This window comes from Nicotiana tabacum, chromosome 11 (assembly GCF_000715075.1).
Source record: "Nicotiana tabacum cultivar K326 chromosome 11, ASM71507v2, whole genome shotgun sequence".
Classification (NCBI taxonomy): Eukaryota; Viridiplantae; Streptophyta; class Magnoliopsida; order Solanales; family Solanaceae; genus Nicotiana; species Nicotiana tabacum.
In genome coordinates, this window is record NC_134090.1 from 38,518,200 (window position 1) to 38,543,232 (window position 25,033).

General features: G+C 39.7%; 1 protein-coding gene across 5 annotated transcripts; it reads left to right on the forward strand.

Annotated features, from left to right (window-relative positions):
• The first annotated feature begins 239 nt into the window (after positions 1-239).
• On the forward strand, positions 240-15,996 carry LOC107827692 (ubiquitin carboxyl-terminal hydrolase 27). 5 transcript variants are annotated; one of them, XM_075224986.1, is made up of 10 exons: positions 240-600; positions 916-1,039; positions 1,647-1,747; positions 1,827-2,057; positions 7,635-7,703; positions 7,799-7,927; positions 8,150-8,287; positions 8,554-8,616; positions 13,688-14,026; positions 15,479-15,996. In XM_075224986.1, exons 1-10 carry the CDS (start codon positions 337-339, stop codon positions 15,746-15,748), a joined length of 1,728 nt encoding a protein of 575 aa, XP_075081087.1. In that variant the 5' UTR covers positions 240-336; the 3' UTR covers positions 15,749-15,996. The 5 variants fall into 5 exon arrangements, 3 of the variants coding, with proteins under 3 accessions (XP_075081087.1, XP_075081088.1, XP_075081086.1); XM_075224987.1 differs by lacking the exon at positions 1,827-2,057; XM_075224985.1 differs by lacking the exons at positions 240-600; positions 916-1,039; positions 1,647-1,747; positions 1,827-2,057 and adding an exon at positions 2,075-3,726.
• The last annotated feature ends 9,037 nt before the right edge of the window (positions 15,997-25,033 follow it).

The window sequence follows — 25,033 nt, forward strand, 5'->3', positions numbered from 1 at the left end:
GAATAACTATTATCTCTGTATGATTTGAAGAAGTAGTAACCATAGTTTGTTTTATTGAACGCCATAATATGACAGTACCTCCATATGTAAATTATTTATGCATACTCTTGAGAAGTTATTTTTCTTAATTTGCGTACCAAACACCGGAAAATAAATAAGATTACTACTTATTTTTCAAAAAAATACATTTTCCACATTTTCCACATTTTCCGTTATACCAAACACACCCTTAACCTTCAACTGCTCTATAAATTCTCAGTGCTCTTCCCTATACAACGTCTTGAAATAGAGATCAAATATCTCCTGCAAAATTTCGGAAACTGACAATACTTAACAATGAAAATTCATGGAAATATAGATTCTTATTCACTTGTAGACAAATTCAAACATGGGTTTAAATCCCATTGGGTCAGTGCTCATGGGGTTCAAGTCTCAGTTGCTGCTACTCTACTAAGTATTGCTGGTTTCATATTTGCAATTAAAGATGTCAAACTCAGAAACTTCATGGTATCAGAGAAACATAGTTCGAAGAGTTATTATTGGACAATACCTGGATTGCAAAATCTTGGAAATAATTGCTTCCTGAATGTTGTTTTACAGGTAAAGATCATATTTTTTAATTTAAAAAATCTACTTTTTCTTGAATTTTGTTCTCAATTACTGTAAATAAGAGGTTTTTGATGAATATGCTAAATCCATCTTTTTTTGAGTTGTGTTAATGTGGTTGTTTTAATTATTGTAAATAGGAGGGTTTTTATGAATATACTTGAAGAAATGTTTAGTTTTTAGCTTGCTATCTGAGTTTTAGCAAATTTATAGTTGGGTTTTTCTGATTGGTTAGTCTTAGTTTTTGTAAGTATGAGGTTTTTTGATGAATATATTTGATATAAGTTTGATTTTTGTTTTTGTGATCAGGCTTTAGCTAGCTGTAAGAGCTTTAACAAATTTCTTGAGCACGTTGTGGAGGAATATGAGGGTTCATCAATGGAAGGAAGTGGAGACCTGCCAGTTATTGCTGCTTTGGCTTCGCTCATAGAAGGTGAGTTTGAAGTGTGACATTGTAGAATTGGTTGGTAGAACTTGTATGAATAAATGCTGACTTGAGTTCTACTAGAGTGCATACTTGGATACAAATGAAAACGGAGAAAAGCTTGTGCTGTTAGAACTTATAGCCAGGTAGAGGTTAAGCAATAAAGCGTGATGGATTGTGTTAATTTCATCTTAGTTAATTATGGATTGATGAAGCACAGCCAAATATGCACAGAATGGTTATATGTCGAAGGGTGTGGTTGGCACTACCAAGAACAGAATGAACGCTTGTGGTTATATAAAAGACCAAAAAGGTACAAATTGGAATATGTAAACTGTATAGTTTATATCATTCCAGCATTTTATTAAGATAGCCATGGTTTAGGAATTGGCCCTATGTTGTGTATTGATATAAAAAACATACTAGGCACATGGAGGAGGGGGATATTATACCTTACCTCCTCTTACCTACAGGAGAGTGAAGATGTCCACTCTTTTACATTTGTTAGTCCTAAATCAGAGATAATTTTTGCTTCAAGAAATAAACGTGAAGGGTATCCTCCCTATCACAAGTGATATTAACTGTTCAATGAGAAGATTGCTGTGATGTTTTGCAGAATTATGTATTGCACGACATGGAAGAGCTGTTCTAAGTCCACGGAGATTGATGCATACCATGAGTAGTTACATTCCTAATTTCAATCTAACTAGCCAGCAGGTATTTCTTTTCGTTACAGTATGTGGACAATCTTCGTCACTAGTTCTAGTGCATTAACTGACATATTTCTGAAGTGTAGGATGCAGAGGAAGCACTCTCCCGTCTTTTATCTTCTTTAAGAGCCGAATTGTCAGAATCTTATGTTCATGATCACAGCTCTTTGGCGGATGTAACTACACTTCCTAATTGTAGGATTGTTAGGCAGAGGATGGAAGGAGAAAGCGAACAGGAGAGATGGCAGCAAAGTTTTCTTGGGCCTTTTAATGGGATTCTTGGTAGCTTTTTAACCTGCCAAAGTTGTTCGTTTCAGGTTGAATGGTACTTGAAAGAACATTTACAATCATACAATTTTATTATCACACTGCTGTATCCTTCGGCACGTCGTAGAACATGTTTGCTACATGTACAAGGAAGATTCTGTAGTTGCTCTAGCCTAGTCACATGTCTATTAGCCCCACTTACAAGATAATGACATAAACGACAGAACTTTGCCATATATTATGCACAGAGGAAGGGCTAAAAACTATTGAAGAGTGTGATGAGAATATAAGAGTACTTGCACAATCATATCCTCCAAGAAAGTTAAAGAGAAAAGCCAGCAAAACTAGAGACAAAATTATCCAAAACGATTTAATGCGATGGCGTAAAATGTAAAATGGGAGGGTTTAAGTCACGCTGGACGGTAAGTGGGAACACTATTAATCCTCTTGACAGGATGGAGTGGGGTTGAAAATGTTGGTTTATGTTTAGTCAACAATGGCATGCTGAAAATGTTGGTTTATGTTTAGTCAACAATGGCATGCCAATTAGAAGAGTTGGTGGAAAGAGTTGGTGTGAATGCTAGGAGGAAGCTTCCTCCTTTGATGTCACCCATGACATCAAGAGGAGGTAGTTTGATGTCACCAATGACATCAAGAGGAGGTCTTTACCTCTATAAATAGATGCACTCCTTCACTTGTAGAAATCATCCCAAAATAATACAATACATTGTAGTGAGTAGAGAGTTAAGAGAGAAATTCTCTTAAGTGTAATTGGAAAATTTTCCCTTCCTTTGTTAATATTAAAAGGGCAATTGTTCTCTGGTGGACGTAGGATTATTTTGATCCGAACCACGTTAAATCTTGTGTTCTTTCTTTTACGTTTCCGCTAACAATTGGTATCAGAGCGACAAGATTCTTTAACGATCCAAGGAGAAAGAACAAGCAAATATGAGTTCCATGAAGTTTGAAATTGATAGATTCAATGGACGCAACAACTTCAATATCTGGAAGATCCAGATGATGGCGTTACTGCGGAGGGAAGGTTCAATCCATGCTATTGACGGAAAGTATCCTACGGATATATCAGCTCCCGACAAAGAGAAGATTGAAGGGGATGCATTGAGTGCAATCCAACTATCCCTTGCACCTAACGTGCTTTGTGAAGTGAGTACGGGTACCGAAGAGACGGCCAAACAGTTGTGGGAAAAACTAGAAGGGCTATACCAAGACCGATCAGTGACAACAAGAATGTTGTTACAACGGCGTCTTCACACATTTAAGATGGGGTCAGGTACTTCGTTACAAGATCATTTAGATGCGTTTAATAAACTTGTCATGGACTTACAGATTGCAGGAATTAAAAGGGAGGAGAAGACGCTTGTATGTGCTTTGCTATTTTCATTGACTTCAGGATATCGTGATATTGAGAATTCAATGATGTATAGCAAGGAGCCTGTCAAGCTTGAGCAAGTGCGGCAGGCACTTAACTCTAGTGATGTGCGGAGGCACATTGAAGGAGATAGAGATGACCAGGCAAGTGGCCTCTTTGTAAGAGGCCGGACTAGCCAACAGGGAAAGACCAAATCAAAGCACAGATCAAAGTCTCGTGTGAACAAGAAGAATACAGAGTGTTGGGGTTGTGGCAAGAAGGGGCACTTTGAACGAGATTGCCCAATGTCAAAGTCCAAGGAAAAGGCGAGTGCATCTACAGTTGAACAGGTACATAATTTTGATAATGATTATGTACTAACAACATCGTGTAATAATAATAGTAGTTATGAAAACAAATGGGTGTTAGACTCTGCTTGTACTCTGCATATGACGTTCCGAAAAGACTGGTTTAGCAGCTACGAGAAAAGTGGAGGAACCGTAGTAATGGGCAATAATGCAACTTGTGCAATAGTTGGCATTGGCTCAGTTCGGGTTCGCTGCCATGATGGAATCGTGAGGACTATTACACAAGTCCGTCATGTTCCTGATCTGAAGAAGAATTTGATCTCCTTGGGTACTCTGGATGAACAAGGCTACAGGTACATGAGCGAAGCAGGAACTATGAAGGTGACTAAAGGTTCTTTAGTCATGCTGAAAGGCAAGCTGGAGAACGGCCTTTACACATTGGCCGGAAGCACCATTGTTGGCTCTGCAAATGCATCTGCAGTGCAGTTATCTAATGATGACAAGGCAAGACTATGGCACATGAGACTAGGTCATATGAGCGCACGTGGACTGGAGATGTTGAGCAATCGTAAACTTTTGGAAGGTGAGAAGATCAGCACGCTTGACTTCTGTGAGCACTGCGTTCTAGGGAAGCAGAAGAAGGTCAGCTTCAGCACTGGCAAACACAAGACAAGAGGAGTGCTAGACTACATCCATTCAGATTTATGGGGTCCTTCTAAACTTCCATCGAAGGGCGGAAAGAGGTATCTTCTCATTTTTATTGATGATTTCTCACGAAAGGTTTGGGTGTATTTTTTGAAGGCAAAAAGTGATGCTTTTGAAGCATTTAAAGAGTGGAAGATTTTGATTGAAAATCAAATGGAGCGGAAAATCAAGTATCTTCGCACAGACAATGGCTTGGAGTTTTGCAATGAAGAGTTTAATGAATTCTGCAAGGTTCATGGGATCTCAAGACATAGGACTGTCAGGCATACCCCACAGCAGAATGGAGTTGCCGAGAGAATGAACAGAACTCTTCTTGAAAAGGCTTGTTGTATGCTCCTACAAGCCAAAATGTCCAAAGTATTTTGGGCTGAAGCAGTTCACACTGCTGCTCATATTGTCAATCGATCTCCAGCATCGGCAATTGACTTTAAGACTCCGAATGAGGTATGGTCAGGTGAACCCTCTAACTATTCATACTTACGAGTATTTGGGTGTCCAGCTTATTATCACGTTAATGAAGGAAAGCTTGAACCAAGGGCTAAGAAGGCCATATTCGTAGGGTATGTGGATGGAGTAAAAGGGTACAAACTTTGGTGTTTGTCTTTACTCAAATTTATAGTTAGTAGAGATGTCACCTTCGATGAATCCTCTATACTTGATCCCCGTAAAGTTTCCGTGGAGTTTTCAGGAAACAAGAACAACGAGCAGGTGGAGCTTCCGGTGGAGCTTGCCAAGGAAAAGGATCAAGAGACTCAGGTTAAAGATGAGTCAGAAGATGTAGGCGTTGAAGAACTTGCTGTCAATGAACCATACACAATTGCGAAGGGGAGGGAGAAGAGGCAGACACGAGAACCGGAACGCCTTATAAATCAAGCAAACTTGATTGCATATGCGTTCGTAGCTGCACAAGAAGAGATTAAAGATCTGGAGCCCTCCTCGTATATTGAAGCAACTTCTTGCAAGGATGCCGCACAATGGCGGTTAGCCATGACTGAAGAGATGGAGTCTCTTCACAAGAATCAGACATGGGTCTTAGTGAAAAGACAAAAGGGGAAGAGGACAGTTGGATGCAAGTGGGTCTACCGAAAGAAAGAGGGAATTCCTGAAGTGGAAGATGCTAGGTTCAAGGCGAGATTGGTTGCAAAAGGTTTCAGCCAAAAGGAGGGAATTGACTACAATGAGATTTTCTCTCCGGTCGTGAAGCATAGCTCAATTCGCGTGCTACTAGCATTGGTTGCACAATTTGACTTGGAGCTTCAACAGCTTGATGTCAAAACTGCTTTCTTACACGGTGATCTAGAAGAGACAATCTATATGGATCAACCTGAAGGTTTCCTAGCTGAGGGAAAAGAAGATCACGTATGCCAACTAAAGAAGTCTTTGTATGGTTTGAAGCAATCCCCTAGACAGTGGTACAAGAGGTTTGATGCATTCATGACTACACATGAATTCTCAAGGAGTGCATTTGATAGTTGTGTGTATCACAAGAAGATGTCTGGTAACTCAATGATTTATTTACTGTTGTATGTTGATGATATGCTTATTGCTGCTAACAACATTACAGAGATAAATGCTTTGAAGAAACTATTGAGTAAGGAATTTGACATGAAGGATTTAGGAGCTGCAAAGAAAATCCTTGGTATGGAGATTTCAAGAGAAGACGATGTTGTACATCTTTCTCAGAAGAGGTATATTGAAAGGGTTCTCGAAAGATTCAATATGCAAACGTGCAAGCCTGTAAGTACACCATTAGCTCCTCATTTTAAACTTTCAGAGTCACAAATGCCTCAGTCCGAGGATGAGGTGGAGCATATGTCAAAGATTCCTTATGCCAGTGCAGTTGGTAGTATTATGTATGCTATGGTATGCACACGTCCAGATATTGCTCAATCTGTAAGTGTGGTAAGTAGATACATGTCCAACCCAGGAAAGAGGCATTGGGAAGCTGTCAAGTGGATATTAAGATATCTCAAAGGAGCTTCTGGTGTTGGTCTTACCTTTCGAAAAAGTGGTACAGGTATTTCAATTCTCGGTTATGTGGATTCTGACTATGCAGGAGATCTTGATAGAAGAAGGTCCACAACTGGATACATCTTTACCCTCGTTGGCAGTGCCGTCAGTTGGAAGTCGACTTTGCAGTCGATTGTCGCTTTGTCTACGACAGAAGCAGAATACATGGCAGCAGCGGAGGCGGTAAAGGAAGCTATCTGGTTGAAAAGTTTAGTAGCGGAATTGAGTTTGGTTCAGCTGGAATCAACTCTTAGATGTGATAGTCAGAGTGCTATTCATCTAATGAAAAATCAGAGATTTCATGAGCGCACTAAACACATTGATGTCAGATTTCATTTTATTCGAGATGTTATTGATGAGGGAACTATCAAGGTCGTGAAGGTTATCACAGACGATAATGCTGCAGACATGTTGACCAAGATAGTCCCGCTCGCTAAGTTTGCACATTGCAAGGACTTGGCGGGGGTGTGCATCAACTGATGCAACTCCGAAGAGAACAGTTGCTAGGTGGAGGTGGTATGTTCAACAATGGTTTGATTCTTCTTGTTTCTTACAACGGGGTTGCCCAGTAAGCTTAGAAGTTTTGGCCAGAGTTGTTCACACGCTCGAAACGCAAACTAAGGTGGAGATTGAAAATGTTGGTTTATGTTTAGTCAACAATGGCATGCTGAAAATGTTGGTTTATGTTTAGTCAACAATGGCATGCCAATTGGAAGAGTTGGTGGAAAGAGTTGGTGTGGATGCTAGGAGGAAGCTTCCTCCTTTGATGTCATGGGTGACATCAAGAGGAGGTAGTTTGATGTCACCAATGACATCAAGAGGAGGTCTTTACCTCTATAAATAGATGCACTCCTTCACTTGTAAAAATCATCCCAAAATAATACAATACATTGTAGTGAGTAGAGAGTTAAGAGAGAAATTCTCTCAAGTGTAATTGGGAAATCTCCCCTTCCTTTGTTAATATTAAAAGGGCAATTGTTCTCTGGTGGACGTAGGATTATTTTGATCCGAACCACGTTAAATCTTGTGTTCTTTCTTTTACGTTTCTGCTAATAGGGGTAAAAAAAAAAGACTACACGTGAGTTTCAAGGTTGGACCTTTTACTTTGTAAAGTAAGCTGTAAATAAGTGATATTTTGTATTCATTAATATGCTCTGTTTAGTTTGGGTTTGCGCTTTATCTTCTGGATCTTCATTCATGAATTGATTTATTCATATTTTGTTGTTTCTCTTCAGATCTCTTTGGATTTTCAGTTGTTCCATAGCTTGCATCTTGTGCCAGTGTTAAGCATTGTTGGGGCCACTGTACGTTAAAAAACTCTATTGTCTTGTATCTAATTATTTATGTGCCTTACTTGATTCCATATTAATGGTGATTTCTTCTGCAAATAAAATGTTAGATGCCTGGGTGTTCCGTGGAGCATTGCCTGAAGCAGTTCTTTGTTGCAGAACAACTCGAAAACTATAAGTGCAGCCACTGTTGGCATATTGCTGCCGTAAAGTTTGTCTCTGCCATGGATGAAAATGAGGTAATCTTGGTTAAGAGATCTTAGTTTAGCATACTATCTTAACCTTGAAGTTTGTGGCTATAGTCTATAGGTTCAAACGAGCTTATACAGCCTAGGCAACATTTCTATAATATTCCTCCATTTGGCTGGAATTTGGTCACTGATTTCCCTCTGAGGTTTTTGTTGTTTAACAAATTGTGGTCCTTTTCTAGTAGCTGATAACTAGAAGCAATTTGTTCTTAGGCTATTGTTGAAAAACTTAAGCTGTGCAATGAGGAAGATTCCTGTGATTGCAAAGAGCTACCATGCCTTGCAAGATTACCATGGTCCAATAGCTTCTCACGCACTTTCAAGCAACTCAGTATTGGCCGGAGTCCTAAGGTATGCTTGTTGGTCCATTTTCTTCAAGTAAGAATTGAAGGTGCTAAAAACAGGTTATTTACTTCGTTGAAAGGATTGACCACATAGCTGTCAACAAAATCAAAAGGGAGGAAAATAAGGGGCGGGCAAGGAATAACATGCTTCTCGATATCCAAATATGCTTTAATTTTAAGACTTGGTGCTTCAGCTCTTTGTCATTTAATGGTTTCGTCTGTATTGCCATTTTTTGACTTCTTGCATCTGCTTACAGTTGTGCCACCTTGCAGGTTCTATGTCTTCATTTACAACGTGCTTCTATAAATGTATTTGGAGAACTGGTCAAACTTCAGGTACCGATATTTCTGCATAAGGGTTTTATTCTTTTGATAAGTAAATAAATTTTATTAGAACAAGAACACCCCAAATGAGGTAAAATTGTACCTTTTATCAAATAAAAGAGGAAAAATAAGGAACATCCACAGAGAAGGTTCTGGTAGGCAGCATAGTGTACTCGACCATAGATGATGGTCTCAAACTACAATTTTATCCACTGTTTTAGATTTTCCATTCACCTATTTCTATCATAGTTGATATTGCACTTCAACCTTTTTAATTCTTGTTCTTGTTGATTACTTCCCCTCTTTTTTGTTTGACACTCTTTTAGGTTCAATTATGCAGCCACCTATTTTCTGGGTGTGAAGATCGAGTATTAGGGTGGAGGGTTAGTAGGTAGTCGTGCGTTTTTCTGTCCATACTAGTTGTATTAGTGTTAGTATGTGCTTTCTTATTTTTTAGATTTCTCCCACTGCTTGCTGTCTCTTTCGATTCGGTTTTCTTGTTATCTTGCTGGTGTTTATGGTGCTACTGCTTTTTTATCTTTCTTTGAGTCGAGGGTCTATCGGAAACAACCTCTCTACCTTCCCAAGGTGGGAGTAAGGTCTACGTACACACTACCCTCCCCAGACCTCACTTGGGGGATTACACTGGGTTTATTGTTGTTGTTATTGCATCACTGATTCCCTGCCTGTCCTCATCAGATCTCCTGAGATACCTATGAACTTTTCAAGTCCTGAAGTTTCTGCTACTCCAGCTTTCTGCATTTCCACTGTCTAATTGGAATCATAGGAATCCTCATATGTATAGTAGTCTAAAATCAATTTATATTCAATTTATATTTAAATTGGTTTATGCATCATGTCTCCATAAATATTCGTCTGTCATTCTCTTTTGTCAATTCCCTTCCTTATTTTCCCTTAATAACTAATGCTTTAGCAAGAAGACAAGAATGTGCTGTGGCCTACTCTGTTCTATCCAAGACTAGAAGAGAAAGCTTACCCGATTTTAGAATGTGGCATATACCTGGATTGATTCGCAGCTTGCTTGCATCATGTACTTCCCCCTTTTTACTTCAATCAACTCTTAGTCTTGATTCAACTCTGCCACTTTTGGTTCCGTTCTTGATTTTTTTGGGTTGTTCTTACAATTCCTATTTCCTGATTCTTGTCCCTGGAGATGCCTTTTCTTTCAAGTCGGCTTAGTCTCATGAGAAATCGCTGTTTCATCTAGGTTATCAGCTCGTAAAAATCTCAAACTTATTAAATATCTGGTTCAGTGATGGATCTTAGAGATTGGGGGGCATGTCCTGTAATTGTCATCACGCCATTTCTAGTTGAGGGGGATTATGTTTATTATGAAACAACATCTTTTCACCAAGTATCCATGTAATTTAATTTCATCCACATGCTTCCCCACGCCGGCATTCACCTGTTATTAGTTGCTCAAATCACCATAACGGTTTGCTCTGGCACCTCATGTCTCTCAAGCCATCGGAAACTTTTCCTATTTCTTGCAATATGTTTCTCACATAACACCTTCTTCTTTCCGCCTTCCGGCAGTGAGAACAGTGATCCTCCTTGAAAACAGACCACCTTTAGTTTAAAAGTCTTGCTCTTTCTCTGTTCAAGAATCTTTTAAGTTTCAATTTTTGCTGACTGGCCATATTCGCCCTGCCCATTGGGTTCACCGAGTGATGCTATCTTCTCCACTTTTTCCCTTGAGTTTCAAGTTGAGCTCACAGCTGTACATGTTAACTAACCTTAGCTGTGTTCTTTTAGATTTGCATTTTTTCTTAGGAGCATGACTCTGTTACCTTCTAAAGAATTTGCTTTGATCAGAGATGTTTCTAGTGAGAAGTGTTATTGTCACGACCCTAAACCCGGACCCGGTCGTGATGGCGCCTCTCGTGAAGACAAGGCCAGCCGACACATTTCCGATTCAGGTTTAAGCAATTAAACAATAAGCATTTAGTCTTAAACGTGATATAAATCCAAAAGTAAGCAGTGACAATACAAAACAATTTGCGGAATACAACCCAACACAGCCCGATACCGGGGTGTCACTAGTCATGAGCATCTATCAGTACGCTACAAGTCTGGAATGCCTACTAAACCATTACAGAATAACTGATAAAGAGATAGAAATGAGATATAAAGGGGGAGAAACACGGGACTGCGGACGCCAAGCAGCTACCTCGTGGACTCCGAAGTCTGCCGGGAGCTCTCAACTCGCGCTAGTAGGATCAACAACGCCTGAATCTGCACATGGGGTGCAGGGAGTAAAGTGAGTACTCCAACTCAGTGAGTAATAATCATAAATAAACGACTGAGAGACATGAAAACACGTAAGACACATTACAGGCTATAATGAAGCAGTAAAACCAGTAGAAACAGTAAATCAGTGAAGATATGTAAAGTCATTTAGTTTAGTTTAAACTTCATGAAATTCCTTTTTAACAATTAAGCAGATAAATGACAGGCAATAAGAAAGATAAACACATAAAGGATTGCCCCTCGGGCAAGATCATAGAACAACACCAACCCCTCGGGCTATCTCTTACATCACAATGGGTACCCGCGCTCACTGGGGGTGTGGAAACTCCTGGATGGGCCCCTACGACTCAAGCGCAATATCAAGCCATCTCGTGGCATCATCACTAGGCCCTCGGCCTCATATCAACAAGCCATCTTGTGGCGTATAAATCTCAGGCCCTCGGCCTCATAATCATAATCAGTGTTTCCTCACAACATAAGCCCTCGGTCTTGCTCAGTTAGAATCTCACAGCCACTCGGGCAACAGTAAACATAGTGCTCAGCCCAAAATATCATTTAAAGTATCATTTAAGTGTTAAAGCGGAGTAAACATGGCTGAGTTATGAAAAACAGTAGAATATAGCATGACTGAGTTCAAGTACAAAGTCAAAACAGTGAGGAAATATCAATAAAAATCCCCTAAGGGTTCAAATAGTTGGCACGAGGCCCAAATCTGGCATTCAGCCCAAAACATGATGATAGCAAATGGTTTTCAGTCAAATACGCGGTAAAACAGTCATTCGGGACGGACTAAGTCACAATCCCCAACAGTGCACGACCCCACGCTCGTCATCTAGCATGTGCGTCACCTCAATATAGCACAATGATGTGCAATCCGGGGTTTCATACCCTCAGGACATCATTTACAATCATTACTCACCTCAATCTGGTCCAAATTTAGCCCGCGACGCCTTTGCCCTTCAAATCGGCCTCCACTCGCGTCGAATCTATCCAAAATCAGAATCACGACGTCAAAATATGCTAAGGGAACGAAGCCCAAGCGAAAATAATCAGTTTACAACTTAAATCCCGAAATTACCAAAACCCAACCCCGGGCCCACGTCTCGGAATTCGATAAAATTCACATCAATAGATTCCTCATCTCCCCACGAGTTCATACATATCAAAAGTACCAAAATTTGACTACAAATGGTCCCTCAAATCCTCAAGTTCAGGTCTCCAATACCAAACCCTAGTTTCCCCAATTTTAACCCTAAAATTCCATTAATTATAGCTCTAATCCGTGAAATAATACCATATGAACGAGTTTTAGGTCCAAAATCCTTACCTCAATGAAGTTCCCTTGAAATCCTTCTTCAAAATCGTCCAAAAAGCTCCAAAGCCGACTTAGAAGTGGTGGAATAGCTCAAAAATCGCGAAGGAAACAATTTATATGTTCTGGCCCAGGGATTTCGCATCTGCGGCCCAATTCCCGCTTCTGCGGTACCGCATCTGCGGTCCTCACTTAAGTCCTCATTTTTCCGCAACTGCGATGTTAACTCCGCACCTGCGCCATCGCAGGTGCGGTTACCCAACCGCTTCTGCAGTCACAGCCTTTCCAACCACTTTCCGCTTCTGCGGCCTTCTTCCTCGCATCTGCGGCATCGCACCTGCTGTCCCCAATCCGCAGGTGAGGAAACAATAGAAAGCAGAAAATCTACTGCTTCACCAAAATTCCAAACTTCTCCGTCAACCATCCGAAATCACTCCGAGGCCCCTGGGACCTCACCCAAAAACACAAACATACCCCATACGTAACCTTATTCAAACTCATACCAATCTTCAAAACACCTCAAACAACATCGAATCGACCAAAACACATCGGATTCCAGCCTAAGTTTCCAAAAATCTTCCGAATTGCGCTTTTGATCAAAACCCAACCAAACCACGTCCGAATGACCTGAAATTTTGCACACACATCCCAAATGACACCACGGAACTACTGCAACTCTCGGAATTCCATTCCAACCCCTATATCAAAATCTCACCTATCAACCGGAAAACGCCAAAAAACCGGCTTCGCCAATTCAAGCCTAAATCTACTCCGGACCTCCAAAATACATTCCGATCACGCTCCTAAGTCCCAAATCATCTCCTGAAGCTATCTGAACCATCGAAATTCACATTCGAGCACTCTAATACATAAGTCAACACCCGGTTGACTTTTCCAACTTAAGCTTCCTCTAAAGAGACTAAGTGTTTCAAACCTTACCAAATCCTTTCTGAACCCGAGCCAACCAACCCGATCACTCATAGAACCGATAAACAAAGCAATAAGAAGCAGAAATGGGGAAAACGGAGCGGTAACTCATGAGACGACTGGCCGGGTCGTCCCAGTTACGATAGTTGCCTATTCAAAAAAAGGGATGTTATCACAGATGCATTTTCTGTACCATATTGCACAGTTTTCATTAATATAGGTCCTCCACTAGAAAGAGAGGACACCCTTTTCTACTTTTTGCTGTCGCAAGTTATGTCCATCTTTATAGAAGACTATTCCTTTCCTTTTGTTTGAGTGCTAAATCAGCTTACTAGTTGCGTAAGACCAACTTCAGGCTTGTCAGAGTTACAGCTTTTGGCTACTAAATGTTGACTGTAGCCTTGGAGACCTGCCTTGACTTCAATTACTATGTAATTTCCATTTTCGCCCATAAGTTCATCTCTAAACCCAAGGGACAACCTAATATGGAGTTGTTTGATATTTTGCATCTTATTCTATGCTTTGGTGCATTTTGCTGTGTTTTAACTTTCACTGTTTGAATTTTGTGTTCAGGGCCATATTTCGTTTCCATTGATTTTGGACTTGGCTCCTTTTGTGAAGAATGAAGTGGGGACAAAGAATCGCGAAGGGAATCTGCAAATAGGAAAAATAAAGCATCAGCAGCAGTCTTTCCCTTTGTTTAATTACTTAAATCTGCAAGATAATAACGAGATGTTAAATTGCATCACCCAAAGTGAAAGAACGTTTTCTACAGAAGTAGAAGATACGGCTGCTTTGTGTGTCTCAAATAATTGTGGTGTTAACGCACCAAAGTCAATATCAACTTTGCTCGATACAGGAAGCTACAAGGAGACGAGCTTAAATCAGCTGCCTCCACATTCTGGCAATCAGGTTGGTTGGTTGCTTGCCTTAAGTAGATAATCTCAGTGATTGGGCAACATGGTATGTACATGACCACCTACTCTCGAAATGAATTTGCGCTGTCTAGCTATAAGTTTGTAGTGGAATCTCTGGAGGGAAACTTTCAAGTAGTACTTTTCCTGAGTAAAGTACTTATATCTCATGCTTGCCGTCCAGAAAATCTCAACTCAAGATGGGAGGCTTGTTGCTAATTAAGCATGCGTTTATACTCCAATCTTGTGATAGTCTGGGGAATACACAACTACGCCTCAATCCCTAGCAAGTTGGGGTTGGCTATTTGAATCCTCACTATCTATGTCGCTCCATTCAAACCTTGTGATATTTGAGGATCTAATGGAGAAATATATGAAGAAAACTTTAATAGAGCGACATGAACAGTGAGGATTCAAATAGCTAACCCCAACTTGCTAGAGATTGAGGCGTATCGCCAAAAAGATGTTTAGAGTAGAGAACATCCTTGTCAAGGACAAAAAGGTTGTGAATCTCTTGATTCACAATTAGGCATAAAAAGCTATTTAAAAGGAAACCAATAGACTGTAATTGATCACTTATTCCTGTCGACCCCTGGTATTTCTTTACTTCGTTTGGACCTAAGAGTTACATTTTAAGGAACAAACAAAATTTTACTATGTCTAATTACAGTATTAACTTCTTAGGGAACAGATGGTGACTAATTTAGAAGTAGGGGGCACATTGTTTTCCATGTTACGCTCTATTGCTCTGTTCCGTGTTCATTTGCTCTTGTCCACTCCCATAGTTCCCTAACCCTTGTTGAACCTAACATAGTCACACTGTAAGGATCAACCAGAATACCATGATGTCTGCTTATAGTACAAAGCTATTTAAAAGGAAACCAATAGACTGTAATTGATCACTTATTCCTGTCGACCCCTGGTATTTCTTTACTTCGTTTGGACCTAAGAGTCACATTTTAAGGAACAAACAAAATTTTACTATGTCTAATTACAGTATTAACTTCTTAGGGAACAGATGGTGACTAATTTAGAAGTAGGGGGCACATTGTTTTCCATGTTACGCTCTATTGCTCTGTTCCGTGTTCATTTGCTCTTGTCCACTCCCATAGTTCCCTAACCCTTGTTGAACCTAACATAGTCACACTGTAAGGATCAACCAGAATACCATGATGTCTGCTTATAGTACTAACCTCATGGGAACAGATGGAGACTAACGTTGGAGCCTTTTAACATCTACAGTTTATTCAACATTTTGTGTTTGTACAGTTATTACAAGGTCAATCATTGTGCATTTAATTCTCTACCCTTAAATGAGCTTTCGATACATTTCTATTTGCTATCAAGATTTCAGCTTCATGATTAACAAATATGTACATAAAAACCTCCCAGCAATCTTAGTTTCATGTTTATCTAGCTTAGTTGTTCCTCTTTATCTTTTGTGTTGCAGGGTGAAGCTTCCTCAATAACACTTTCCAAACATCATAAGTATCGACTAGCCTCTGTTGTGCAGCACTTTGGAAGAGTTGGTAGCGGGCATTACACCGTTTACAGACGAGCAACAGCAAAAATAAGCGAAGACGATCCTGCAGGACTACTGGGATCTATTGTTGATCAGTGGTTTTGCATCTCAGATACCGACGTGCATAGTGTTTCTGAGAAAGATGTTCTAGATGCTGAGGCAACCTTACTATTCTATGAAAAAATTTCTGATTGTTAAAACTTTTGCTGAGTTATATAGCTGTTTGTAGTAAGCTTTAAGAATTTGTGTTAGCAACTCAGAAGCTGCGAGTCTTTGTTATGGCCCATTTTGTGCTTGCCTGGAGAATTGTTTTGGTGACTCTGGCAAACCTATTGAATTTAGTCAGATTTGAGTGTACTCTCTATTGTATTATTTAGTGGCTTATTATTTCAGATGTATGGCAAATTTTCCCCTTTAATATTAATATTATTTTCTTAGAGATTTTATATGCCAGTAAAAAAGAGTCCATTGCTTAAATGGTCATTCAACTATCTGGAATTATCAAGTAAAGTCATCTTTCTTTCGTTTGTAACAGAAAAGTCACTTAACTATTAGTCTGTTTGCCAAACTGCAAAAATTAGCTTATTTTGAAAAGTTTTTTTTTCTCAAAAATGCTTTTCTCAAAAGTACTTTTGGTGCGAAGTAATTTATGTTTGGCTAATTAATTTGAAAAGTACTTCTGAGCATCAATTAGTGTTTGACCAAGTTTTTAAAAGCTGCTTCTAAGTGTATTTTTCTCAGAAGTGCTTTTGGAGAGAAGTTATTTTTTCTGCTTCTCCAAAAATGCTTCCGCTTCTCCTCAAAAACACTTTTTTTTTCTTCCAAAAGTTTGGCCAAACAGTTCAGCTTTTAAAAAAAAGTGGTTCTAGGATTGGAGAAGCTTGACCAAACAGGCTATATATCTATAGCACTCAAAAGCTCACTCAACCAGATTTCTCAAAGTTTTAATTGTCAAATACCTATTTTACCCTCTAAAATTGGTATTTGATCTTATGAACTTACCTATAGAATAAATAAATTTTGTCTACAAAATAAAAGTAAAAAATAACATGAGTTTTCTAGCATATATAATGTCGGAATAATAATAGAATTGAGCATAATTTTCAAGAATATATAATGCATATTATAAAAGTAACTTTATTTTAAATAATTATTTTTATATTACGTGCATGAAATATATATTATAAATCCTTTATTTTCTTTCATTCTCAATTGTGTAAACATTTTTTTGAGTTTTTGTTGTTAATATCAAAATTATTATTAGGAACAACAACAACAACATAGCCAGTCTTATCCCACACCGTGGGGCCTGAGGAGGATAGTGTGTACGCACACCTTACTCCTGCCTTGTGTGGATAGTGAGGTTGTTTTCAATAGACCCTCGGCTCAGGAAAGCATAAGCACCACATTAATGAAAATATAGACAAGAAGGGATAGTACTAAAAAGCCATATAAAAGCTGAATAAAAACAACAAGATAATAAGGTAATCAACAATGAAAGAAAACAACGGTTAGTCATAAAAACCTACTGCCCACAGAAAGCGACACTGCGTGCCAATACTATTGTTATGAACACTCTAGACTATCTATTCTACTACACTAATCCTCAACCTCTATACCTTCTGTAGACAATAAATTTGCATCGAGAAAATAAAATCAGGACCGAAAATATCGCAACAATCGTAGTATTTGATTTCAAATAATATAAGTGTACAATCTCTATTAATCCTCTCATTCTTCTTTCCAATACTAAATAAATTCAAGGGCCTTGGAGCTTGATCTTGAATATGTAGTTGTTGCCACGAACGATGATCTTGTTTTTGAGCTTGAGCTTGATTGCTTGGACTTGACCTTGATTTGTTCTTCGTTCTTGAGCTTGAACTTGATTTGTTCTTCGTTCTTGAGCTTGAACTTGATTTGTTCTTCGTTCTTGAGCTTGAATTTGATTGCTTGAAGCTTGAAACTTGTAGAGAAATTTGCGGCGTTTGATCCACGAGCTCTCTCTTGCTTCTTGTTATAACTTATGGTGTCTTTTCTGAGTTATGAAGACCCTTATTTATAGTCGTGGGAGGGAAGAGTTATGATAAGAACAAACTCTTTCCGACCAATCAAATTGAAGTGTGACATGGCCGCATTTGATTGGCCAGAACATGTCACTTGCACACGTGGCGCGATTTAATTGGCCTTTCAGTGTGACTGGGCATGCCTTGTCATTTTGATACGTGGCATGGTCCTATTGGCTCTTCTGCTTGACTTGGCGCGACACGTCATTTGACACGTGGCACTGGGCCTCTAGGAAGATGACATCTTGGGTCTGATGAGATGGGCTCATCATTTGTAGCCCAATTAAATGGACTAGCACAATGAATTAAGACTTATTTATTTAATCCATATATATTGGACTACTATAATTAATCTAATCATATTAGCCCATAGTATTTATTTGGACCAAAATATATTTAATTGAAGCCAAAATTTCATATGGATTTAAATTCAATAAAATTTTAATTGTCTACAAATGCCCCTACTTCGAGACTTGTTTGAAGTATAAATAAACTTGACAAACCTCAACACTAGGCTTGAAGTATAAGTGAAGTATGAAATCAAACTCAAGTTAATATATCTTTTTTTTCCTCGGGTCAAATTAGAACTTCTGAAAAAGTATCCATGCACTTCATTTGTAGTGCATAATTCCTTTCAGCTACTTGGATTTGTCTTCAAGACTTTTAATAGCAATTTTTCTTAAATAGTTAAATAAGGCTAAGACACGTAGTTAATAAACTTTGGTACTTGAATCTATCAGTGCCAAAGATTGCAACTCATTTGCCAAATTAGAAGATCCCTTTAATGTAATGATTAGGCAAAACAATCCAATTCGAAAAGGATATACGTAATTTCAGGAGCTATTTACATGTCCCACATGTAAGTAATCCTATTTGCAACATGATTTGGTTAATTACGGTGTCTCCTATTTGCAACATGATTCATTGCAATCATCGCCGCCTTTACGAAAGGATTATACACATCCGAATCCTTTTCTAACACATTCTCGTAGTTCGTCTTACAGTAACCACTTCCAACTAGGAGCAGTAACTATGTCCCACATCGGGACTTTATTCCCAAATACTGCTTTGAGAAATCTATATAAAGGATGCGTACTCTCCAACTTGTGAGCATCAATTTGCAAGCCACCTGAGTCTACTTTTAATGACTTGGAAGCATTGACGCGAAGGTAATTTCTTCTTCTTTTCTTGTGTTTTTCTTCATTTGTCATTTTTTTGTAGGTCAAGCAAGAAAGATATGTTCTTGTTCAACCAGATGATCCATGCATGAAGAAGACAATCTTGGGGTGTGAGGGGATGAGTACTCATCCTTGCCCGAATATCGGAGAGATTACTCTCATGGCCTGACTATCAGAGAGATTACTCTCAATGTGGCCCGACTACCGGAGAGATTACTCTCAAAATGGCCCGACTACCGGAGAGATTACTCTCAATGTGGCTCGACTATTGGCGAGGCTAACTTAAGGTGCAAAGGGACTCATATGTCCACCTAAAGATCGGAAAGTTATAGTTCCTTTTAAGGACAAACTCGCAAAGAGGCCAACTTAAGGTGCAAAGGGACTTATATGTCCACCTTAAGATTGGAAAGTTATAAAGCTTCAACTCGAAGATGACATCGACTTGAACACTTGGAAAACTTTGAAGATTTGGCGGACTTTGCAGACTTCAACTCGAAGATTCGGAGGGCTTGAACAATTCAACTTTAAGATCGGCGAATTTGAAGACTGAAACTTGAAGACTGAAGGACTTGAAGACTTCAACTTGGAGGGCTTAAATATTTCAACTTTAAGACCGGCGAATTTGAAGACTGAAACTTGAAGATCGACGAACTTGAAGACTTCTAGCCCGTTTGGCCAAGCTGCAAAAATCAGCTTATTTTGAGAAGTATTTTTTTTCAAAAGTGCTTTTCTCAAAAGTACTTTTGGTGAGAAGCAGTTTGTGTTTGGCTAATTAATTTGAAAAGCACTTCTGAGCAGCAATTAGTGTTTGACCAAGCTTTAAAAAACTGCTTCTAAGTGTATTTTTCTCAAAAGTGCTTCTCAAAAAAGTGCTTTTGGAAAGAAGCTATTTTTTTCTGCTTCTCCAAAACTGCTTCTGCTTCTCCTTAAAAACACTTTTTTTCCTTCCAAAAGCTTGGCCAAACACCTCAATTTTTGGCCAAAAGTGCTTTTGGAAAAAAAGAAAAAGCACTTTTGGCCAAAAAGAAGCTTGGCCAAACAGGCTATTCAACTTTGAGACTTGGAGGGCTTAAATATTTTAGCTTCTCTTTTACTTTACATTGTCCGACTTTGATCTTAGTCGCATAATTTTCAGCTTTACGCGCTTGTAATAAAAGATTCATATCTTGTCGTGGGAGAGTCCAATTAATGAACCGTTTGATTTCTCAAAAATTAGACTTCAATATCTAAAATATATCCAAAACTTAGAATCAAACATCTTCAGAATTGCCCCGGATAATATTTTGAAACCACCTTTAGATTTCACCACGTTAAAAATTTTAGATTTGCGCAGTCTCACAAAAAAAATCATATCTTGGTGTAAAAATATCGAAATTGCAAACCGTTTAATTTCTTGAAAACTAGACTTCAAAATCTTGAACATATCCAAAATTCTTAGTCATACAACTTCAGAACGTCCCAGATAATATTTTAAAATCAACTTTATATTGCACCACGCTATCAATTCCAGATTTGTGCAGTCTTACCAGAAAAATTCATATCTCGGTCTAGAAATATCGAAATTGCAAACCGTTTAAATTCAAAAAAACTAGATTTCAACACCTAAAACATATCCAAAATTCTCAATCAAACAACTTCAGAATCGTCCCAGATAGTATTTTGAAATTAACTTTATATTGCACCACACTATCAATTCCAGATTTGCGCAGTCTCACCAAAAAATTCATATCTTGGCGTAGGGACGTCAAAATTACGAACCATTTTATTTCTTGAAAATTAGACTTCAAGATCTACTGTGGCAGCTGACCCCTCTAATATTTTGTCCATGTCAGCTGCCATGTCATCGACCCCACAAAATTAAAATCCTAACATAAATGACCCCCACTCCTCACCTCTCCACCCTTTCTCTCTCATCTTCTCTCCCTCACCTCATACCAAAAGCCGGAAACCATGGCATTTCGCCGGAAAATTTTCAGCAGGCAGAACTAACCTCTACGGTACTGGCTCCCCTCTTCGTCTCCTTTCTCCTTCTTCATGTTTTAAACCAGTCGATTGGAGCATACAACATACAACTGATCCATTATTTTACTCACTTTCTTGAACTTCCTCTTCACTGTGAATTTGAAGTTTGGATTCTTCACCCATACTCTCCCAAATCAGTAAAAATTGATCAAAAGACTAAAAAAACAAAACCCCACTTCAAGATTGGAACTTTTCAAGATTTTCGTACAAAGAAAGTCTTGAAAAGTAAACTTCCAAGCAAATGGGGATCTTTTTGGCTTATTTTACTCATGGCGTTTTAGATTTTTTGCTCCTAATTAAATTTGAATACTCCCAATCTGTAAAACGGATTAGAGAAAATAAGAAAACCCCAGTTCAAGATTAAGTCTTTTCACGATTTTGGTACAAAAAATTGACTTGAAAAATTAACATCCAAGCATATGAAGATCTCTTGGGCTTGAGTTTTTTCAAGATTATCGGTCGATGGCGGCGATGCCGGTTGCTTAGCCGTGGAGGATCGAAGAGGAGTGAGCAATCATCAGGCGGCGAGTCTTGAAATTTCTTCGACTGCACTGATTCGACGACCTCTTCGTTCCTCAACGATTTCTAAAAAAATTGATTTAACTAAATCATCCATTTCGTTAGCCAATTTTAACAAACATAAAATCCATCCTTTTAGTCCTCTTACTTCCAGATTTTACCAATTCATTTGTTCCTTTTAGTCCCCTTAATTTCAGATTCTACCTATTCATTTGTGATAGTTGGGTCAAGGAAATGGGTATAGGTCATTAGAATTTGGGTTGACCTTGTCCAGTTGGCAATTTAAGTGAGAGGCCAATGCTGACATGTCATTTTATTTGGTGGGACCTGCTGACATGGACAAAATATTAGAGGGGTCAGCTGCCACAGTGGAGGGACGTTAGGGTTAGGGGTAATTTTGCAAACTTTGTTAACGGTAGGGACGAGAATGGCCGAAAAGTGTAACAGGTGGAACAAGCAACCAATAAACAATAGTAGAGGGAGTGTGACCTTAGATTTGGATAATTTTGGTATGCATGAACTCGTGCCCTTTAGAGCAACCAATAACCAATAAACAATTATGACCCTTGCCCTTTAATTTCGGATTGGAGATGAAAATTGGGGAAAAGTTGGAAGAAAGTTCTTAGACCTAAAAGTTGACTTTTGATTGGGAATGTGACCTTAGATTTGGATAATTTTGGTATGCATGAACTCGTGAGAGTCTGAGGATTCTAAAATTATAAATTTTATCCGATTTCGAGACGTGGGCCTGAGGGGATTTTTGGTCATTTTACCTAATTTCGCGTATTAGCTTAAAATTCTTTGTAGAATCAGTTAATTGAAGTGTTATTTACGTTATGCAATTGAATTGAATAGATTTGGGCCATTTGGAGTCGAGTACTCATGGCAAGAGCGTGGTTTCAGGTTGATTTTGAATCGGTTCGAGGTAAGTGGCTTGCCTAACCTTGTGTGGGGGACCTTTCCCTTAAGATTTGGTATATTTGGTAATTGAAATGCCTTGTACGTGAGGTGACAAGTGCGTACTTGTGCTAATTGTTGGAAATCTGGTTTTCATTAAGTAATTACTAGTATGTTTCCTTTCCTGTTTTATTACTTGCACTATTAAGCCTTTTGTTAGCTTAGGAAAGCATGTCTAAGTGACTTAATTGCTTTACTTGCTAAAACTGCCTTACTTGAATTTTGTGCAACATGCTAGGCTAGAATTACTTGTTTGCCTTAATATGAAATTTGCCATTTCTGAATATTTTTTCCTATTGCTGCTGTGTATTTATTTTGGGACTACGGATGTGGGATTCCGGTAGCTCCCCCTTGTCTATTTATTTTGGGACTACGGATGTGGGATTCCGGTAGATCCCCCTGCACAATTATATGGAACTACGGGAATGCACCCGGTAGATTCCCCCAGTACTGGGTATTTATATTTGGTACTACGGAAAGGGATTCCGGTATATCCCCACGCACTATGAGTTGGACTACGGGACGGGATCCCAGGAGATCTATTGGATATGCATATTTGGGACTACAGGACGATATCCTGGGAGATCCCCGATTGTTATTTTGGTGCTGAATCGTATTTCTTTCTATGTTTACCTTGTCTCTATGATAGTTGTTGTTGCCCTTTACATCTTGTGTTGCTTTTATTGTTGTACTTATTATACTGTTCTGCCCTACACCGTTGAACTTTATATTTTATTTAACCTCAGTAGGGCTCTAACCTTCCTCGTCACTACCCGACCGAGGTTAGGCTTGGCACTTACTGAGTACCGCTGTGACGTACTCATGCCCTTTCTACGCATGTTTTTCATGTGCAGATACAAGTACCTTGACTCAGACTTACCATCCTTGAGGCGAGGCGACCATTCAGAGACTTTGAGGTATATCTGCCATGTCCGCAGACCGAAGAGTCTCTCTCCACTCTCTCTTATAGTTACCGCCCTTCTATATTTATTTCGTTTTAGACTATTCTGGAGTTAGAGCACTATGTAGTGATCCTTAGCTTGTGATTCATGGGTTTCTGGGTCTTGGAGATATGTATTGATTTCTGAGAGTTAAATATTGTGTATGCCGAGCGACACTTTTAAACACTGTCTTATTACTCTAATTCTGTTTTAAATTGTTTTACTTCTGCAAATTGGTTTATCTTCCGCAATTTAGGCTTACCTAGTCGTAGGGACTAGGTGCCATCACGATGGTTCACGAAGGGCGAATCGAGGTCGTGACAAGTTGGTATCAAAGCTCTAGGTTCAAAGGAGTCATGGATCACAAGCCGATTTATTAGATCTCACTGATCGGTACGGAGACGTCTGTACTTATCTACGAGAGGCTATGTAACTATTAGGAAAATTCCACTTCATTTGATTTCCTTGTCGTGCGAGATTTTGACATCACAATTCTAAACTTCTCTCTTCTATTCTCTCACAGATGGTGAGGACACTGGCTACCCGAGATAATCAGGCACCCGCACTCCTTACTACAGTCGTTAGAGGCCGGGTCCGGGGTAGAGGCCGAGGATGCGCACGTGGTGCAGCCAGAGCACCTGTGCGAGCTGCCGCCAAGGTACCACTATCAGTTCCAGCTGGAGTCCAGGTACCTGATACGCCTACTTCTACCACTACTCCAGCTCTTCAAGAGACTCTGGCACAGTTCATGAGCATGTACACCACTTTGGCTCAGGCAAGGTTGCTTCCCTTTGCTGCAGCTACGTCTCAGACCAGGGGAGGACCACAGACTCCCGCCGCCCGCACTCCTGAGTAGCGAGTACATGTTGAGCAGGTCCCTAAGATTATTCTTGTACAGCCTGCGGTCCGAGATCAGCCCGAGGACAGGGCAGCGACTTCCGAGGATGAGCAGCTAAGGCTTGGGAGGTTCAAGAAGTACAAGCCTCATGTATTCAGTGGTCTAGCATCGGATGATGCTCTGGGATTTCTAGATGAGTGTTACCGCATTCTCCGTACCATGGGTATATCAGGATCGAGCGAGGTTTCCTTCATTACTTTCCAGCTTCGAGGAGCCGCCTATGACTGGTAGCGCACCTATGAGTTAGATAGTCCGGATGAGGCTGCTTCACTAACTTGGACTCAGTTTTCAGATCTGTTCTTGAGAGAGTATGTTCCCCAGAGCCTCAGGGACGCATGGCGCGCAGAGTTTGAGCATTTGCGCCGGGGTGCTATGACTGTCTCAGAGTATGCTATTCGTTACACCAGTTTGGCTAGGCATGCACCAGCCTTGGTTTCTACTGTTCGCAAGAGGCTTCACTGGTTTATTGAGGGCCTTATTCCCAACATCAGGTCTAGCATGGCTCGTGAGTTAGAGATGGATATTTCTTATTAGCAGGTGGTGAGCATTGCTAGGAGGATTGAGGGTATGCATGCTAGGGAGAGAGATGAGAGGGAGGCCAAGAGGTCTCGAGAGTCGGGCCATTTCTCTAGTGCCCGTGCCCCAGCAGCAGGTTGTCATGGTATGGGTTATATGAGCTGCCTTGTTCATTCGGCTCTTCTAGCAGCCAGTGGTATTCCAGCTCCTCCTAAGCCTCAAGAGCCTTATTATGCACCACCGGTATCTAGCACACCTCCTGCGCGGGGTGCTTTTAGAGGTCAGTCCAGCAGACCTGGCTCGAGCCAGTCACAGCCATTGCGTCCTCCCAGAGCTTGTTTTAAGTGTGGTGGCACACATTATATGGTGAGGGATTTCCCTACACTTGG